The 21,116-nt window shown below is 35.3% G+C and overlaps 1 protein-coding gene across 1 annotated transcript; it reads left to right on the top strand.

The window, feature by feature from the left end:
• The first annotated feature begins 295 nt into the window (after positions 1 to 295).
• On the top strand, positions 296 to 20,890 carry LOC124541472 (UDP-glucose 6-dehydrogenase). Its single transcript, XM_047119385.1, has 2 exons — positions 296 to 1,959; positions 19,418 to 20,890. The coding sequence occupies exon 1, from the start codon at positions 506 to 508 to the stop codon at positions 1,943 to 1,945; it is 1,440 nt and encodes a 479-aa protein (XP_046975341.1). The 5' UTR covers positions 296 to 505; the 3' UTR covers positions 1,946 to 1,959; positions 19,418 to 20,890.
• The last annotated feature ends 226 nt before the right edge of the window (positions 20,891 to 21,116 follow it).

The raw sequence follows: 21,116 nt of genomic DNA, 5'->3' as shown, positions 1-21,116 counted from the left end.
ATTTTGCCGCCACTCTTTATCACAAATTGAACCAATGCTGCCAATAGTTGTAAACGACAGAAATGAAATTGGAACAATATGTATTTTATTTTTTACAGTTGAAAAGATAATACTAAATTATTACAAACTTCAAACAGCGCTTTATGTTTATCAATTAGTATTATAAAACATTTCACAATTGTATCTATCGCAATAATACAGTGATTAATTCATTTTATTAAATATGAATCACAATTAAAGAGTACATCACTAAGTTCAATATTATCGTGCAATGTACTACACTAAACTACAGTCCAAATGTCATTGACATCAGAGAGAATGTGGCTTGTTGCATACGAAGAAGTTCTGGTTTACAACTTCACAATAAAATGATTGCATAGCCGTTTCGCCCGTTATTAGCCTCGAGGCCCCGGCAGAGTGAATAGCGTGTATAAGTACAGCTCGAATTACAAAATCACTTCTGTTCGCTTAAATTAATCCAAGACGTTTCATACAAAATTGAAAAATGGTTATACAAAAAATTTGCTGTCTTGGTGCTGGCTACGTCGGCGGTCCTACGTGCAGTGTGATTGCGTTAAAATGTCCTAATATTAAAGTGACCGTTTGCGACAAGAGTGTAGAGAGAATAAATCAGTGGAATTCTGATAAACTGCCTATCTACGAGCCCGGCTTGGACGATGTTGTCAAGCAGTGTCGCGGTAGAAATCTATTTTTCTCGACTGACATTGAAACTAGCATCGTGGAGGCCGATTTAATTTTCATCTCGGTGAATACGCCGACTAAAACGATCGGCAATGGTAAAGGCAGAGCCGCTGATCTCAAATACATCGAGGGAGCTGCCCGTATGATCGCAGACATCGCTACGAGTAACAAAATCGTCGTAGAAAAAAGTACCGTGCCAGTGAAAGCGGCTGAAATTATCATGAAAATACTACGCGCTAACACGAAGCCCGGTGTCGAATATCAGATATTGTCGAATCCCGAGTTTCTGGCTGAGGGTACAGCTATTGTGGATCTCGTTGAGGCTGAGAGGGTGCTTATCGGCGGTGAAGACACGCCTGAAGGCCAAAAAGCTGTACAGGCCCTCTGCTGGGTGTATGAACACTGGATACCCGCTAAAAACATCCTGACAACCAACACTTGGAGCTCAGAGTTGTCAAAGCTGGCTGCTAATGCCTTTCTAGCTCAAAGAATCTCCAGTATTAACTCACTATCTGCAGTCTGTGAGGCTACTGGTGCTGATGTGTCTGAAGTAGCCAGAGCTGTAGGTAGGGATTCTCGTATTGGCCCTAAATTCCTCGAAGCATCCATCGGTTTCGGAGGCAGCTGCTTCCAGAAGGATATTCTAAATCTCATCTACTTATCGGAATGTCTTAATTTACCAGAAGTAGCCGCATATTGGCAGCAAGTCGTCAACTTAAATGATTATCAGAAAACAAGATTTACACGTAAAGTTATTGAGTCATTATTTAACACAGTTGCCGACAAAAAGATTGCTGTACTCGGATTTTCATTCAAGAAAAATACCGGAGACACAAGAGAATCCCCAGCTATTTATGTATCAACGACGTTATTAGACGAAGGGGCGAAATTGCACATCTACGACCCAAAAGTAGAACATGATCAAATATACTACGAATTACTCCATCCGCAAGTCACAAATGAACCAGAATTAGTTCGTAAGAATATTGAAATCCACGACTCAGCGTATTCAGCTGTATCGGGGGCCCATGCAATTGTTTTATGCACGGAATGGGATGAATTTAAATCACTAGATTATAAGAAGATATATGAAGTTATGATGAAGCCGGCTTACATTTTTGATGGTCGTAAAATTTTGGATCACGAAGCATTGTTGAATATTGGTTTCCATGTGCAGACGATTGGGAAGAGACTGTCGAGGACGAGTAGCATTAGAGCACAAGGCAGCCAAACCATGCCCTAGGCGATAAACTCACTGTAAGTACACTTTACTTTAACATTTATATAAAAATAATTAGATTATATGTTCGTAATTTTTCCAAAACAGAGGTCGCCTTGATTGTTATTAACTATAGTTGAAAATGATATTGACATCATATAGGTTTATTTTTAATATACTGTTTGTTCATGTGAAATCTATGATAGACTTAAAAAACTTAGAGAAATATCTTTTTTAACACATACTAAGTTGGCACGGAATTCTAGTATTAAACATATAGATATCTCAATAATATTCTACATTGTACGGTATTCTGGAGACTGCAAACTACAGTGAAACAGTATAACTCAGTTTTATTTAGAAAGATTCTTGAGTTAGTATAATTACAAGGGTCGAAACATCATAATTCTCATAATATGGTAGAATTTGGACTAGATAGGGGTAATTAATGTTTCTTACAGAGTATAAATGACCATAACATAGCTACTCAACATAATATATCCCATTTGTATGTTACTTCAATACAAAACATAACTTTCCCATAACATATATTCCTTGTACAGAATTTTTACTGAAGATTAGTCATTCTAAAAGCAACTTTACTATATATATTTTATTGCATTCTTTAATTATTCTAATGAAACATGAATCATTAATTAATGTTTTATTACCGAAGATTTACATTTATTTATTTAAAATAATTATATATGGGTTTTTAAAAGCGATTAATTTTTATATTTTATCGTCAAATTTAATGACTACAAGTTATTAAATATATATGTACTTTAAAGTTAATGATCAGTTAAAATAATGATTGCTATGGAATATATTATGTTGTAAAATTAAATAGACTTTATTAATAGAAAAGAGTTTAATGGATAGATAACTTTTCTATCTGAATATTTACCTCTTGGTAAAGGCCTCTTCCAACTGATGCTTCTGGATTTGCACTCTTGTCGCTAGTCCACAAAGGTCATTTTACTTCTAAGTAAAGTTAATTGCTTATAAAGGTCAAAATCAACTATGACAAACACATACAAGCTTGTGTTTTGTAATATATAATATACAGAAAAATATGTGTTGTATGGCGTACCATACGATGAAATGAAATTTGATAGACACCATTTAGAAACCCCTTAAATCATATGTAAAGTATTATTTCAGAGCAACGAAGTTATTTATTTTTATATATACTACTTGTAACTCGCGGTATAGCTTGCTTTTTAGGGGCATTAGGTTTTGGGCAAAAAGCAAATAGTCTGGCCTTCCTTAAAGTTCATATTAGCTTCATACCAAATTTCATCAAATTCAGTTCAGCGGTTTGGTTGTGAAAGAGCAACAGACAGACAAACAGGGATTCTTTCAAATATATAATATGAGTATAGATATAGAAGACAGAGTACGAAGATATATAAATATTACAACAGCAACAACAACAGCAGCCTGTAAATTCCCACTGCTGGGCTAAAGGCCTCCTCTCCCTTTGAGGAGAAGGTTTGGAACATATTCCACCACGCTGTTCCAATGCGGGTTGGTGGAATACACATGTGGCAGAATTTCTATTAAATTTGTGACATGTAGGTTTCCTCACGATGTTTTCCTTCACCGCTGAGCACGAGATGAATTATAAAGACAAATTAAGCACATGAATCAGTGGTGCTTGGCGGGGATTGAACCCGCAATCATCGGTTAAGATGCACGCGTTCTAACCGCTGGGCCATCTCGACTCATATGTTTATTTGTTTAAAATATAATATAAGCAATGTTTCGTACTCTTTATATACTGAATATAAGATATATATAATGATTTCATTGTTTACACTTTTGTCTCTTAAACATAATGTCGGTAAACTATTTATAGCAAATGTATGTGCATAGGGAAAAAATACAAAAATAATATACCTTTTAACTTTCAAAATACATATTTTAAATGTGTACTTGGATTATTAAAAAAACCTTGGCATTTTAAAAGTATTTTTTAGTTAAAGATTTAAAAATAAAATACATGTAATAATGGTATACAAGTTATGTATAAATGTTTCATAGTATGGAAAATTAGCATCTAAATATACTCTATTAGTGCTTAAAATATATAGTGCTAAAAAGAATTCATAATCTGTGGGCTCGGCAGTGCCCCAGCCAAGTCTCGAGCAAAACGGGCACGGCCGTACCATCTTTTCTCGAAGCGATTCGCGACTGTTTACTAGCTGTGCCCGCGAGCAAAACGCGTACAAGCGTTTGAATTTAACAAAAAAAAAGTATTATTGTATCCAAAGTTACTCCTTATTATATCAATAATCTGCCAGTGAAAAGTTCCGTCAAAATCGGTCCAACCGTTCCAGAGATAAGATGGAAGAAACAGACAAATAAAAATTGTAAAAAATGTTATTTTGCATTGCACATATGCATTGAGTAGGAGAGGGTATTTTTATTACAAACAGACACTCCAATTTTATTATATGTATAGATATGTTAACTTTTTAAACATGACTAGCATTCGTTGTGTGGTCGGATATTTGGCTGAGGGAGCGTTCAAGTATTACGTAAACACAATTTTTGAAGATTTTTGACCCCTCTTGTAACGCACCGTAACGTTTTTCTGTAATTCCCTTAATAATTTCTGGATTCCCCGTCAAACGCAAATGAAAAGGGTTGCCAATTTATGAGTTTTGATTCCCTATTTTTGCATAAAATACGGTTCATTAGTGTTGTCGTTAAAGAGCGTCAGACAGACAATACTTTCACATATATAATATAGTAGTATAGATTGTTTGATGAGTCGAGATGGCCCAGTGGTTAGAACGCGTGCATCATAACCGATGATTGCAGGTTCAAACCCAGGAAAGCACCGCTGATACATGTGCTTAATTTGTCTTTATAATTCATCTCGTGCTCAGCGGTGAAGGAAAACATCGTGAGGAAACCTGCATGTGACAAATTTCGTAGAAATTCTGCCACATGTGTATTCCACCAACCCGCATTAGAACAGCGTGGTGGAATATGTTTCAAAACCTTCTCCTCAAAGGGAGAGGAGGCCTTTAGCCCAGCTGTGGGAATTTACAGGCTATTGTCGTTGTTTTTGTTTGTTATGAATAATTCTAGTTACAACTTATTATATTATTCCCCATTAAATATAAAATATAACAACCTTATCAAAAGTTACTATGTATGATTTGTATGACCCATTACTTTAACTTCCTCTATTATATAATTTTCGTCGTTATCATGCTATGCTATGGCGCAATTGTCGCTGAGCACAGAGTATATATTTTTAATTTAAATTTGGAAGGCATTCAAGGAAATTGCCCACCTTTTGATGTGTCTTTTTGTTTCGCTTTATTATAGGTACATTTCACACTATCAATATATTTTAAATTTAAATTTGGAAAGCATTCAAGGAAATCATATTGTTTGGCTTTATAACACATACAAACTATATCACACTACAATTTATCAGCTTTTTTATCTGAGATGTAATGTGTTGTTCTTAATTAATCTGGATCAGTAAAATTGGCATTGCCTAGATTGTCTAGTGGCAAGACTACACAGTAAATCTCAACGAAGATTGCTTGTTTCAATTGAACTTAAATATTACTGAAAAATTGTAATAAAATTCAGCAGATATTTTTAACTTTGCCGTCTCGTAAATTCAAATCGTTTATAAAAAATACATTGGTAAAAAAGGCGTATTACTCGATACAAGATTTTGTAGATGATAAAAAAAGCGTGGAATTAATATCTGTTCACTTCCAGGCAGGATATATTAATTTAAATAATTGTATTAAATAACATGACTTTGTATTTTTTTAAAGTGGAAAAAGACTAACTACCGAGTTTCTTGCCGGTTCTTCTCGGTAGAATTCTACTTTCCAAATCGGTGGTAGTTTCACTTAATTGTCGATAAATGACGATTAAAAAGTGCTTGTAAAAGCCCACTTGAATAAAGTTTATTTAGATTTTGACTGAACGTACATTCATGCGCTAAATTTGTCACCTAAATCTATAAATATTGGATTGGTTCAAATTTTCTTGCAAAGGAAAATGCAATGGAATGAAAATAAAACCGATTACTGCCGATTTACACAACCAATAGAAATAGCTCCCTATCGCGCCATTCGACGCAATTCGTCGCTATAGATTCACGCGTCAGAGAAAACAATGCATGAAAATCGACGCGTCAAATTGACGAATATATTAGGTCATATGATATTACAAGTTATTACGTTTGTGTAAAGATCATATTCGCGTGAGAAATAAATATTGATAATTTGGAAAGCGTACTTAATTCGGATGTGATCGGTTTTACGAATTTTGCCGATGCGACATCTAAGTTGTGTCGTACTATATATATTTACAAGCTTTCACTATGTACACTACAAATTTAAAGGTAATTTATAGTATTGAAATAATTAATTTAATCGACATGCCTGTATGTATGAGTAATGTCTTTGATTTTTTTAGTGGAGCGAAAAAAAAATGGAATGCAATGTGACGTCATTATTGACATTTAAATAATCAACATTTAAAGAACAATTTTCATTTTTTTTATTTAATTATACAAGTAGCACGAATTAAATTTTATGTGTTTTTATAAATATTCTGTAATAATGTGGAAAATAAAATAGGATTGCTTATTTTGCGACTCACTGAGACTCATTTCTTAGAATAGCTCTGAAAAGATGCGACTAATATACTGATTAGTAGTAAATTATATATGTAGCTTTACTATATTTTACTATGGTTAATAATCTCGGTGCAGACTGCCTCATATATCTATTAGTTATGTGTCTATACTAGCGACCCGATCCGGCTTTGCTCGGGTGCAATGCTGATACTAAATTTAATGCAGAGTGACACAACGACAGTTTTTTTATCCTAAGACAATGCAAGCCACGTCCTTGAGTTATAAATCCGTAATATCTTCACAAATATTCATTAGGGGACGGAGAGACATCGGTTATTGTTTTATACTATGTAGGTTTTATACTATGTAGTATGAGTACGTCACAACTTAGATCGGCAAAATTCGTAAAACCGACAATACCCGAATTAAGTGCGTATTTAAAATGACTAAATACGCGAACGTAATAATCTGTAATGCCAAATTGACGAATTATTGTTTTTTTTTATATAATGTCATTATGGCGATGTTACATTTAAATTGTGTCGCATATTTTCACGCTTAAACCGCTGAACCGATTTTGATGAAATTTTTACATGGATAGTTTGAAGTCATGAAGGACATATATTTTATGTCACTCCTTGAGGAGGCAAAATGGGGTGACAATTTGTCTACTATAGGTAGTTTTGTAAATTTAGGTCGCGTAAAGCCGGTTCAGTTAGTCCTACTAATATTACAAAATGCGTAAGTTTGTTAGGATGTATGTATGCATGTATGTTTTATTTGTTACTCTATAACGAAAAAACTACTAAGCGGATTTGGATGAAATTTTACAGTGATATAGGTTATACATCAGAATACAATTAACACATAGGCTACAATTAATAATCATATTATGCAATTTCGAGATGGCCCAGTGGTTAGAAAGCGTGTATCTTAACCGATGATTGCGGGTTCAAACCCAGGCAAGCACCGTTTCATGTGCTTAATTTGTCTTTATAATTCATCTCGTGCTCAGCGGTGAAGGAAAACATCGTGAGGAAACCTGCATGTGACAAATTTCATAGAAATTCTGCCACATGTGCATTCCACCAACCCGCATTGGAACATCGTGGTGGAATATGTTCCAAAACTTCTCCTCAAAGAGAGAGCAGGCCTTTAGCCCAGCAGTGGGAATTTACAGGCTGTTGTTGTTGTTGTTATGCAATTTGGTCATAATATAACGATACGTATCAAATAACCGTGCGAAGCCGGGGCGGATCACTAGTATTGTACATATTTACGTTACGTTAATCTATATTATATATATAACAACTCAATAAACATTGGTTTATTACGATTGTAAAAGTATATCGTAATATATGCAGTAAAATACTATTTATCGCGGGAAATCAAAGCGTCTAACTGATAAAGTCGCCTGAGTCACAACAGGATACGGTCTCAGGGTCGGGAGGGGGGAGGGGTTGGATTCCGAGTATTAAGAAGCAAGGATGATGTTACGATGAAATATGTATAGGTTTTTGTAACAAATTCTCGTTATTTTCAAAAGGATATGATTTTCGTTTGAATTCACAAACATTCATAACAACAAGTTTATATAAATATATGTTATGAGTTTAATGTATGTCTGTGGCATATTAGGTTACATTTTACCTCGGAAATGCTGTATCTAACTCGAGAATTTAATTGTATTAAAAATACAAGCGTCCATGTCTGTTATTGTATTTTTTACTAGTGTTTTTTTATTTGTTTGAATTTTTAACATCGTAACCCCTATGGGGGTGTGGCTACAAACAAACAATAATAACATCAGAGCCTCCTCTCCCTTTGCTAAGAAGGTTTGGAACATATTCCACCACGCTGTTCTAATACGGTTCGGTGGAATACACATGTGGCAGAATTTCTATGAAATTAGACACATGCAGATTCCTTCATGATGTTTTCCCTCGCCGCCGAGTACGTTATGAATTATAAACACAAATTAAGCACACGAATATTCAGTGGTGCTTGTCTGGGTTTGAAGCCGCAATCATCGGTTAAGATGTACGCGTCCTAACCACTGGGCCATCGCCTCTTCACGTGATTATAATCTGAAGTCATCAGTTTGATTCACTGCTGATCACGATTTTTAATTTTATAATGAATCACGACTTAACTAATCTCTTAATCAGTGGCGTAGCTCGGTGCACCAGGGCCCCGGAGAACAGGGGGCCCTCTTAACTAAACCTTAAGCTTCTGTAGAAAATCTCGACCCTGCGCACAAGATTTCTTATTTGGTATCTATAATTTTAAAGGGTAATTATTAATTAAAGAGGGATGGGAAAGAGGGGGTGAGGGCCTGATTATTTTTCCATGCATCGGGCGTTTCCCCACCTAACAACGCCACTGCTCTTATATATCTTCTCAAAAAGAACCCCAGAAAGCCGGATCCCTGAAAGAGAAGTAAGGTTATGTGGGATTGTTGCCCATTTGAACCCTGGTAGGGTCTTGGAACACAAGTCGGAATGGCTGTGATCGTGTCGATGTATTTAGACCACTGCTGGACTGATAACCATGGTACGGTTCCATCCTGTCTGCGGTTGTTAATTAAGTGTAAAATATTCCATAATACTAGCTGAAGATGCGACTTTACCCACGCGTAATTTATAAAGCTCAAATTGTAAGTCTCATTTTACCCCCTCAGGGTTGGAGTTTTGTAAAATCTATTAGCGGATGTCGACCTAAAACGAGCCAGGGAGAAGAATAACGAATGACTAATTATTATTGTATTATAGCAAACTTTTAACTCCAATTTGACCCCCTTAAGGATTCAGTTTCGTAAATTCTTAGCGGCTGTCTACACCCTATAAGGAACCTACCTGCCATATTTCAAGTCTGTGAGCGGCTTTTCGCTTTTACATATGTACTAGTTGACGCCCGCAGCTTAGCTCGCATTTTAGAGTTTTGGTTGTCATGTGTTAGGTAAAAAATGTAGCCTATGTCCTTCTTTGGAGTTCAAATTTGCGGTTTGGAAGTGAAAGAGTGTCAGACATACAGAAAGAGTTACTTCAACATTTATAATATTAACATAGATTTTTTTTTATAAAAGTTACTGCACCCTTCCCATTTATATCAATATTATGATCCTTTACCCAAAAGTTGCACCTCATGCAACTTTTATGTACCAAAAATTTTATTTTTTCAATTGTAAGATTGGGTGCAATTAAGAATAAATAAATAAATAGATTTTAGATTTATATCTAATTAATTATTAAATAATTGAATCGGCGTATCTATTTAAAAATCTTTATAAACAACGAATCTATAAGCGATGTAATCGCTTGCATAATTCAGTACTATTTATAAAAGCGCTTTAGTTTAGGATGTATATATGAATTCATTTGCACGAAACTATCGATCTTATAACGTTGTGTGAGAAAAAATAAAACAGTTGCGCGGGAAAATAAAAGGCGGGAATTTGTTTTTTTTTTTTTGTAATGCAGATGTAATATCCTCTTCGTTCAAAGCGTTGTTGTATCGTCTGTGCAACACATGTGGGTTGGATGTGGTCGTAAATGTTTTAAGACATTTCTTGTTAAAATATCTAAAGTTTTTTTTTTAAACTAGAGACCCGCTCCAACTTCGCACGGTGTATATGTATCGCTATATTCAGTGCCGGCGTTACAGGGACTGACATCCTGGGCAAGAATATTTTGGCGCCCACTCGGCCCACTTAAGGAAACCGAAATCGGGTGTTAATTTTTTTCTGAGCCCTGAACCAATGTGAACGTTTATTAAGAAACCTATCTTTCCTTTAGCGTGACCTAGAGCTAACGAAGTAGACGTGGAAAGTTATGTAGCTTCTATTTTTTTTTATTTAATATTTTTTATTGTTTGGGGGAAGTATTCCAACTCCACCTATCGCCCTCCCAAATTTGGCGCCCTGGGCCCTAACGCCGGCACTGGTTATATTATGACTGAATTACTTAAAATCATTGTTAATTGTAGCCTATGTGTTATTCTGATGTATGATCTATATTACTGTGAAATTTCATCGAAATCCGATGTGTAGTTTTTTTCGTGGAAGAGTTACAAACATACATTTATCCTGACTTTCGATTTATAATATTAGTAGCATTAAAAAATGTTGTTTTTTTATACTATTGAAGAACTAGCGATACATCCCGGCTTCACATATGTGTATAATAAGGATCGTTTTACAATTTTTTAATTTGTAAAACAAAAAATATCTTTTATAAGAATTTCTCTATGAAGCGATTTAAAAAAAAATCTTTATTGTAGCTTATTGCTGTTAGGCTGATATTCTGCTGTCAAGCAGTAATACTTAGTATTTTTGGGTTCCGGTTTGAAGACTTAGTGAGCCAGTGTACAGGCACAAGGGACATAACATCCCAGCTCCCAAGGTTGGTGGCGCATTGGCGATGCAAGGAGTGGTTAAAATTTCTTACCGCGTTAATGTCTTAGGCCGGTAGTGACCACTTTGTAATAAAAAAAATATTGGACAACATCACATACATAACACTGATCCCAATGTGAGTAGCTATCGTACTTGTGTTATTGAAAAGTAGAAGTAACGACGGTACAAGCACCCAGACCCAAGACAACATAGAAAATTAATGAAAATTTTCTATATCCACGCGGCCGGAGTGACGTAACCATGAAAAACTTTATATGTTGGTTATGTATAAAGTCAGGGGGGGGCAGCTAGTATGTTGTATTTCGTTGTCTGTCTGTGTCAATAATCGGTGACTTTGGAAACGAAGGTCTAATGAAATAATAATGATTGCGATCAATTAATTAATCAAACATCAGAAATGCATCAGACGATCACGGCAAGGTGAACCGACGGCCTTGGTGTTATTGTTTCCTGCGCTCGCGCAGGTATACGTGATCTTAGGGCGCGTCCAGACGTGCGTTATTATATTAATAATCAATTTTTTTTTAACTTTGATTTTTTATGTAAACTATCGAGGTAGCGGCTTCGCACAGGTGCAATACCGATGCTAAATATACTACAGAATTTGTTCATTGACGTCATCACATTAGACACTTCCAAAATTATCAGTGTTTCTTTACTATATTGCCCATGTTTTTATTATTTTCTCTTTTTTATTACGTTTAAAAAATATTTTTGCTATGCATGCTTTGGTATCCTATAATTGAAGGAGCACATAACTTGTGTAACTCTTATGCTGTTTTATTTTGAATTTGTTAAGTACACATTTGTGTGTGTGTGTCCTTTGTTGGAGACTCTAAGATAAAATAAATAAATAAAAAAAACTTCCTCTCGAATCACTCTATATATAAATAAACAAAACCGCATCAAAATCCGTTGTGTAATTTAAAATCTAAGCATACATAGGGACAGACAGCGGTAAGCGACTTTGTTTTATACTGTGTAATGATTTACTATCTGTAGCTTCTAGTATGAGATTTTTTTTTTCAGTTAGACTAATAGAACCTCATTTTTTATTCGGACAGATAATAAATAACTTATATTCACGAGAGTATATTTGATTAAGTCGAATCACTAAGACTGGAATGTGGTACCGTTAGGTTTTCGTGATGTAAGCGCTACATAGCGCTGAATTAATTCAATCGTCTCCTCGGTATTGATGTGTTAATAAAAAAAAAAACTCTGAATTTAAATTAAAGCGTGGGAATTTGAAGATTAATACCAGGATGCCTGATCGGTTTTTGTTATGTAGATCTTTCGATACGATCATTGAAACGTTATTTAGAAACAGGCAACAACAGGCAGGATATATGTTTTATGTATTAACTAACATGACTGTACTTTTTTTTAAATGTTGAAAAAGAGTAACTACTGAGTTTCTTGACGGTTCTTCTCGGTAGAATCTACTTTCCGAACCGGTGGTAGCTTCACTTAATTGTTATATGACGATTCAAAAGTGCTTGAAAAAGCCCACTTGAATAAAGTATATTTTGATTTGATTTTGTTTTGATATACAGACATGGAACGTCGAAGAAGTGGTTATGGGCACTCTGGGAGTTAAATTTAAGTTGACATAAATAGTTTAGTGTAATAGTGTTGTATTATAAAGTAACAGCCCGTAAATTTTCCACTGCTGGGTCCTGTCTCCTCTCCTATTAAAGAGAGGGTCGCTAGTTAAACATAAATTGTTATAGTACGACTCAACTTTGTTGTAACATCGGCAAAATTCGTGAAACCGATCACACCCGAATTAAGTACGCTATCCCAAATCATCAATATTTATTTCTCATGTGAATATGATCTTTGCGCAAACGTGTAACTTGTAATATCATATGACCTAATATATTCGACAATTTGACGCGTCGATTTACATGCACTTGCTTTCTCTGACGCGTGAATCTATAGCGACGAATAGCGTCGAGTGGCGCGATAGGGAGCTATTTCTATTGGTTGTGTGAATCGGCAGTCATCGGTTTTATTGAGTTTGCCGATGATACATCTAAGTTGTGTCGTACTATAGTTGTGTATATAGTTAAGCTATTAGAAAATTGAATGGAATATGTAAATCTGTAGTTTGTTTGTAGTTGTTCTATTGGAATAGCTTTTGTTATAAATATATATTTGAATCGTGATGTTACAGTGAATTAAATGTGACAATATCACATATAATTCCAAATCAGACCACTGTCAACAACAGACTGTAAATTTTGAGGAGAAGGTACGGAACATATTCCACTACGCTGTTCCAATGCGGGTTGGTGGAATACACATGTGGCAAAATTTCTTTGAAATTAGACACATGCATGTTTCCTCGCGATGTTTTCCTTAACCGCGGAGCACGAGATGAATTATAAACACAAATTAAGCACGTGAACATACAGTGGTGGTTGCCTGGGTTCGACCACGCGATCATCGGTTAAGTTGCAGTCGTTCTAACCACTAGGCCATCTCGGCTCTGTCCACTGTTAGTTTAAAAAAAAATCATTAATATCAAATTGAGTTGTCAATATGAAACCTCCTTAGTGTCAATATAAAATTTGACAGCTGACGTCATAACATTACATGGATTCTAATCGGGGATAAGGCGTGTTTAGGTTTTTAATGTCGAATTTGACCCTTGATCGGGCAGAAACAAAAAATATATTTTTATGGCTTAAGTATATGTTCTAGGGTCATGATTTTGACGTTGAAATTTGAAAGGTCGATGTTGATTGATATAGTTTAGTTTATTATTTGTATTATACACCACACAGAGAAATAAAAATAAATATAACAAAGATTTGGCCCTGATATAACAGGCGTACAATTTTGGCGACCTTATCGCTACATAGCGATCTCTTCCAGGCAACCAACGGTAGGATAGGTCATAGAATCTAAGGTGGTGCTGTACTAATAAATAAAATAAAATGAGTCTATTATTAAAACTATGATAAATATAAATGTAGAATACACAAATTATATATCCATTAATAAATTATATTATCAATACATATAAAATAAATAAATATACATATAAATCTAAATACAATGAGTAAGAATATATACCTACGATGTCTTCAAACGTAACGAAAAAAATTTAATAAACAAAATACGACATATGTACTTTAAAAATGAAAGTTAAAAAAACTACCTTAGAATTAATATTACATAACAATTACCGAGGAGGGTAGGGTTTCTAAGAGTCGAGATGGCCCAGTGGTTAGAACGCGTGCATCTTAACCGATGGTTGCGGGTTCAAACCCAGGCAAGCACCGCTGTTTCATGTGCTTAATTTGTGTTTATAATTCATCTCGTACTCAGCGGTGAAGGAAAACATCGTGAGGAAACCTGCATGTGACAAATTTCATAGAAATTCTGCCACATTTGTATTCCACCAACCCGCATTGGAATATGTTCCAAACCTCCTCCTCAAAGGGAGAGGAGGCCTTTAGCCCAGCAGTGGGAATTTACAGGCTGTTGTTGTTGTAGGGTTGCTGGCTAACATACCTCCTGTACATACCCCATAACAGTGCTGTAACAGTACAGCACATCGTTAAACCGTTCAACCACAAAGTCTGCCAGGTTCTGCCATCGACGTATGCAAATAGATTTATTATGAAATATACAAGGCGGGGCCAAAATCTGCCCGACCGTCTAATACGACAAAGGGTTCAAGGCGGAATTAATAGCAGAATCAAATATAGACTATTTGGTCCCAGGAAAACTGCGCTTATCCAAAAGAAAGGCTTTTTTTATTTTTATGGTATAGGTTGGCGGACGAGCATGTGCGCCACCTGATAGTAAGTGGTCACCATCACCCATAGACAATGACGCTGTAAGAAATATTAACTATTCCTTACATCGTCAATGCGCCACTAACCTTGGTAACTAAGATGTTATGTCCCTTGTGCCTCTAGTTACACTGGCTCACTCACCATTTAAACCGGAACACAACAATACTGAGTACTGTTGCTTGGCGGTAGAATATCTGATGAGTGAGTGGTACCTACCCAGACGGGCTTGCACAAAGCCCTACCACCATGTTTACGTTTAATAAATTAAAAAAAAATTATACATCCCTAGCACCCCTCTCTAACCGGCCAGAAACTCTAATATTAAATCTCTGTTAAAACACAATTTAGTAAATTTTATTCAATAATCGTCTTTATTTTTCGTTATATCTGTGACTAAAATTGGGATAAGGCAGGAGGATGAGGAATGGGGAATGAAAGTCTATGTGTAGTGGACAGGACATATAACAACAGCCTCCCACTCCTGGGCTAAAGCCTCCTTCCTTTGAGAAGGTTCGGAACATATTCCACCACGCTGTTCTAATGATTGTCTATAAGACAATCATTAGAACAGCGTGGTGGCAGATTTACTATGAGCACGAGATGAAATATAAAAAAAAAAACTGAGACAACATCACATACATTACTCTGATCCCAATGTAAGTAGCTGAAGCACTTGTGTTATGGAAATCAGAAGTAACGACGGTACCACATACACCCAGACCCAAGACAACATAGAAAACTAATGGTAATCTACATTGACTCGGCCGGTAATCGAACCCGGGACCTCAGAGTGGCGTACCCCTGAAAACCGGTGTACACACCACTCGACCATGGAGGTCGTCAAAATTATAAACACAAATTAAGCACATGAATATTCAACGGTGCTTGCCTGGGTTTGAACTCGCAATCATCAGTTGAGATGGTCAAGCGTTCTAACCTCTGGGCCATCTCGAATTTTTGACAGTACAAATATACCTAATATGTATGTGTTTCAATTTATGTAAATGTGTTATTAGTGTCGCTATATGTAAGGTTCCCGATAAGGATTGGCTGACGATAGCATCGCTAATTAATAGATGTAGTTTTGATGTTTAATTAATTTTTTATATGTTCTAAACGTGATAACGTAGATTTTGATAAGATTTTATTACGCCTGTTTTTAAAATGTTTACATAGTAAACGTAGTCGCTTCCCGTTTGTATGTTTCGATCTTTAAAACTACGCAATGGATTTTGATGTGGTTTTCGTCAATGAATAGATTGATTAATAGAGAAGGATTATATGTGGGTTTATAAGCCCTATTATAGTATGTATTATTATCATACTTGTTGTATTAGAGAAATGCCGATTACCTTTATCTTTCCTATCCGCACAAAACTTTATGTTTGTTTTTCTGTCTGTTACGCTTTCACTACTAAACCAAATTTGATAAAATTAATTACGAACTTTGAACTCCCAAAGAAGGAGATTCGTTTTTTATATCGACACCTCTTTTTTATCTGACTGGAAAAACGTGTTATGACTTTACCCCGCATAAAGTGGGGGGTGGTATGTAAGACTGGCTGATGCTCAGAGCGCCTTGTCCCCTATTACACCGGAGTATCCACTTAATAAAACAGCGGTATCCTTTCCGTCTTTTCGACAGACACCACAGGATCGCTTTGTTAATGAACGCCTGAATAATTATATTTATAAACAATACACCTGACCGTACCCTTAAATGAGAGAGCGACAAAACAACATATAAAATGAAGTATTTCTCTTATATATCGGTCATTGAGAGTCGAGATGGCCCAGTGGTTAGAACTCGTGCATCTTAACCGATGATTGGGGGTTCAAAGCAAGCACCACTGATTCATGTGCTAAATTTGTGTTATATAATTCATCTCGTGCTCAGCTGTGAAGGGAAACCTGCATGTGACAAATTTCATAGAAATTCTGCCACATGTGTATTCCGCCAACCCCCATTGGAACGTGGCGGAATATGTTCCAAAACCTTCTCCTCAAAGGGAGAAGAAGCCTTCAGCCTAGCAGTGGGAATTTACAGGCTCTTGTTGTGTTCGATCATAGTAATTTGTAATAAACTCTTTATGTGTTACTTCTACTTGTGTGAAGTTGGGTGTCCAAGCTAGTGTGTATCGACGCACAACCACTTTGTGGAACCAGCTTTCGCCGGCGGTTTTTCCGAACCGATACGACATGGAAACCTTCAAGAAAAGAGCGTATTCCTTCCTCAAAGGCCGGCAACGCACCTGCAAGCCCCCTGGTGTTGCAGATGTCCATGAGCGCTGGTAGTCACTTTCCATCAGATGAGCCTCCTGCTCCTGAGTCGAGATGGCCCAGTGGTTAGAACGCGTGCATCTTAACCGATGATTGCGGGTTCAAACCCAGGCACGCACCGCTGATTCATATGCTTAATTTGTCTTTATAATACATCTTGTGCTCAGCGGTGAAGGAAAACATCGTGAGGAAACCTGCATGTGACAAATTTCATAGAAATTCTGCCACATGTGTATTCCACCAACCCGCATTGGAACAGTGTGGTGGAATTTGTATCAAACCTTCTCCTCAAAGGGAGAGGAGGCCTTTAGCCCAGCAGTGGGAATTTACAGGCTGTTGTTGTTGTTGAGCCTCCTGCTCGTTTGCCACCTATAACATAAAGAAAAAATCGGTCGGAGAGGACGGCGATGTCGAGAACAATTCGATATTGTCAACAGTTCTTGTTTACGATTATTACAATAGTTTCATTGTCAAGTGTTTTTGTGTTGTCTGTGGCGAGTTTTGTTTGAACTTTTGACAGATCGTAACTTCAAATCAAATCAATTTTATTCAAGTAAACTTCACAATGAAGCGTTTTTGAATCGTTAACAATTAAATACTATCACCGTTTCGGAAAGCAGCTTCTAGCGAGAAGAAACGGCAAGAAACTCGCATAGTTGCTCTTTTCAAATAAACAGATTTACAATGCTGCTATTTACAGTAATTAGTGTCCTATCATGGAACCCGAGCCTAAATACAGGCGTTTCTTTGTAAAAAGTACTCTTTTAATGATTATACTTAACGAATCCGTTGTGTACATCGGGGATATTTTTTTAATTTAAATGTACTATAAGTTTAATATACTAATGGTGCAATACCGATACTAAATATACTACAGAATTTGTTTATTTACTTCACATTAGAAACTTCTAAAATTATCAGTGTTTCTTTGCTATATTGTCCATGTATTATATACAAAAACCTTCCTCTCGAATCACTCTATCTATTAAAAAACCGCATCAAAATCCGTTGCGTAGTTTTAACGATTTAAGCATATATACTGATATAGGGACAGAGAAAGCGACTTTGTTTTATGCTATGTAGTGATGTAAGTTTTGAATCTTCATTTAACAATTATACCCAGTAAAGCTACCAGAGGTTCGTTCGAGATTTCTTTACCGAGAAGAACCGCCAAGAAACTCAGTAGTCACTCAGTACAACTATAGTTATGTTAGTTAAATACAATTATATATGTATGTAATATATTTACATTTTATATTGTATTATTATTGGTAGTATTTTTTGTTTTCCCCTTTTGTATAATAGAAGTAGAAAAAAAAAGTTGTGTTAGGTTAATAGAAAATACTGTCCTTTCCATGCCGTGATAACTTTTAATTGAAACAACACTTAGCTAAAAATGTAATTATTTATTTTAAAACCTATGAATGGTGTATGTTTTGTAAGTTGTCCTTATAAATAAATATATCCTATATATACCAAAATAACATATTTTTACAATTCTTATCTGTCTGTCTGTTTGTTCCGGCAAATCTCTGGAACGGCTGGACCGATTTTGACGGGTATTTCACTGACAGATAACTGATATAATAAGGAGTAACTTAGGCCAAAATAATATATTTTTTTGGTTAAATTCAAAGGCGTAGGTCGCGGGCACAGCTAGTATAGTATATCTATTGGCAAATCGCATGAAATATGTTAATCTAAGCAATCTTTATCTTTTAGTCGCAATAGATAAAATCGTTATTTACGACGGTTCAAATTCGGCGTAAAATGTGAAATATCTATGTTATTACAAATGTTATTATTATCTGTGGCTAATAAATCGATTGCGGCAATCTGACAAGGAATCAGAACTACAAAGGAGTGCGACAGGATTCAATTTTTTTTAAATTGTGTAGAGGGTGGGGCTTGTTTGTTACTATTAAATTTAAAAAAATCATGGATAATTTCTTGAATAATCCATTATTGATGCTGGACTGACTTCTCGTCATTTCGATGTTGTCTATTTGGGTTTCGTGGTCACACCAAAGCTCCGTGAAGCTGAGCTGGCCCAGTGATTAAAACGCGTGCATCTTAACGAATGATTGCGTGTTCAAACCCAGGCAAGCACCTCTGATTCATGTGCTTAATTTGTGTGAAGGAAAAAGATCGTGAGGAAACCTGCATGCGTGAAATTTTAAAGAAATTTTGCCACATGTATATTCCCCCAAGCGCATTGGAACGGCGTGGTTTAATTTGTCCCAAACCTTGTCCCCAAAGGGGAAGGAGGCCTTAGCCCAGCTGTGGGAAATTTACTGTCTATTGTTGTTGTTTCACTGATACTACATTAAGATATTCAAATAAAATTTTGTTCTTTTTTGTTTCAGATACGAAAATTCAGTATACAATCTACTATAATAACTATGGACGCAGGTATAGAAGGTAATATAAATAAAAAAAAAATATAGCTCAATCATTTATTTTTAATCTGTGACGTTAACGAAATTATGGATGAAATGTTTTTTTTTTTATTTTGGCATAATTTCTTTGTGCCTTTGCTAGAGATTTTTATTTTTTTTCTCTCTCAAATTTATAGAAAGATTGAGCTATTATAAAATCGTCTAAATCGTAAAATTATTTTTATCGGACAAATATTGTAATCTTAATAATTGTATCGCTAGCCTAAAAATTTTAAGAAATTTTATTTTTTATAGTTTATTTTAATGATAGCGAATATTATCTGTAACGCGTATAGTTTAATTGCTCTGTATTTAAATACTCTTGACCGGTTTTTAATGGTAACGTAATTTTTGAATTTAGAACACGCACAATTTCCTTTCAAAGATCCAATTTTAAATGCCTAATAAAACGATCATTTTATCTGTGACTCAACAGTATACATCATATCCTAACTTGGACTGTTTACGAGTTTCATCCATACTTAAAAAAGAGATGAAGAAGATGGAATTGGACATTGTACCCTATATCCTATGATTGATGGTAAAACCACACGTTCATACTTAAATTATAAATGCAAAAGTTTGTTATGTATGTATGCTTTACCCTTTCACGAAAACACTACTGAACGGATTTGGGTGAAATTTAACAGTAATATAGGTTATATATAAGAATAACACATGAGCTACAATTTATAAGGATTTTATGTTATTTGGTCATAAGTACCCGCGCCGAGGCGGCATCTAATTAGCGTTTTATAAAACCCACAAAATTAATTAATGTGAATATATATTATACATATATATGTATGTTTTATGAACCAGCGCATCTATATCTCGTACATCAAAAGAATAAATTGATATTAATTAAAAGTCTTTATAAAATTGACATTTCTTAATTGAATGAATGACCTTTATTTAAATCAATATTAAAGATATTTATTTATATTCTAAAATGTTAATATATTAATAAAAGATTAATTGACCCATATAATAATTAAAACTAGAGCAATTAAAAAAAAACTAATATTTTGTTGTCTATGGTCCATATATAGTTTAACATAAAGTAACAGACTGTATATGGTAACTGTAGTTACACTGGCTCACTCAACCTTCGAACCTGAACACAAAAGTTTTGCTGTATGACTAACAACAACAGCCTGTAAATTTCTCACTTCTGGGCTAACGCCTCCTCTACCCTTGAGGAGAAGGTTTGGAAGATCCACCACGCTGTTCCAATGTGAAATTAGACACATACAGGTTTCCTCACGATGTTTTCATCCACCGCTGAGCACGAGATGAATTATAAACACGAATAAAGCACGTGAATGTATGATCAGGAGAGTTTAATTCAACTTAAGTTCCTAGTTTGAAGGTTCTAGATTGAATAGGTCATAAGTCAAAGGATTTTATGTATGCTTAATATGTATATGGAGTTGTCTGTTCATTTTTGTAACCGTTTTCATTAAATACTGGTCGATTTGTATATACTCTTGTTATGTCTCAAATATAAAGTGAATCTATGCATTACATATTATACACATAGTACGACACGACTTAGATGTAACATCGGCAAAATTCGTAAAACCGATCACATCCGAATTAAGTACGCTATCCCAAATTATCAATA

This window comes from Vanessa cardui, chromosome 28 (genome assembly GCF_905220365.1).
Source record: "Vanessa cardui chromosome 28, ilVanCard2.1, whole genome shotgun sequence".
NCBI lineage: Eukaryota > Metazoa > Arthropoda > Insecta > Lepidoptera > Nymphalidae > Vanessa > Vanessa cardui.
The sequence above is the reverse complement of the archived record's forward strand: the minus strand, read 5'-3'. Positions and strand labels throughout refer to the sequence as shown.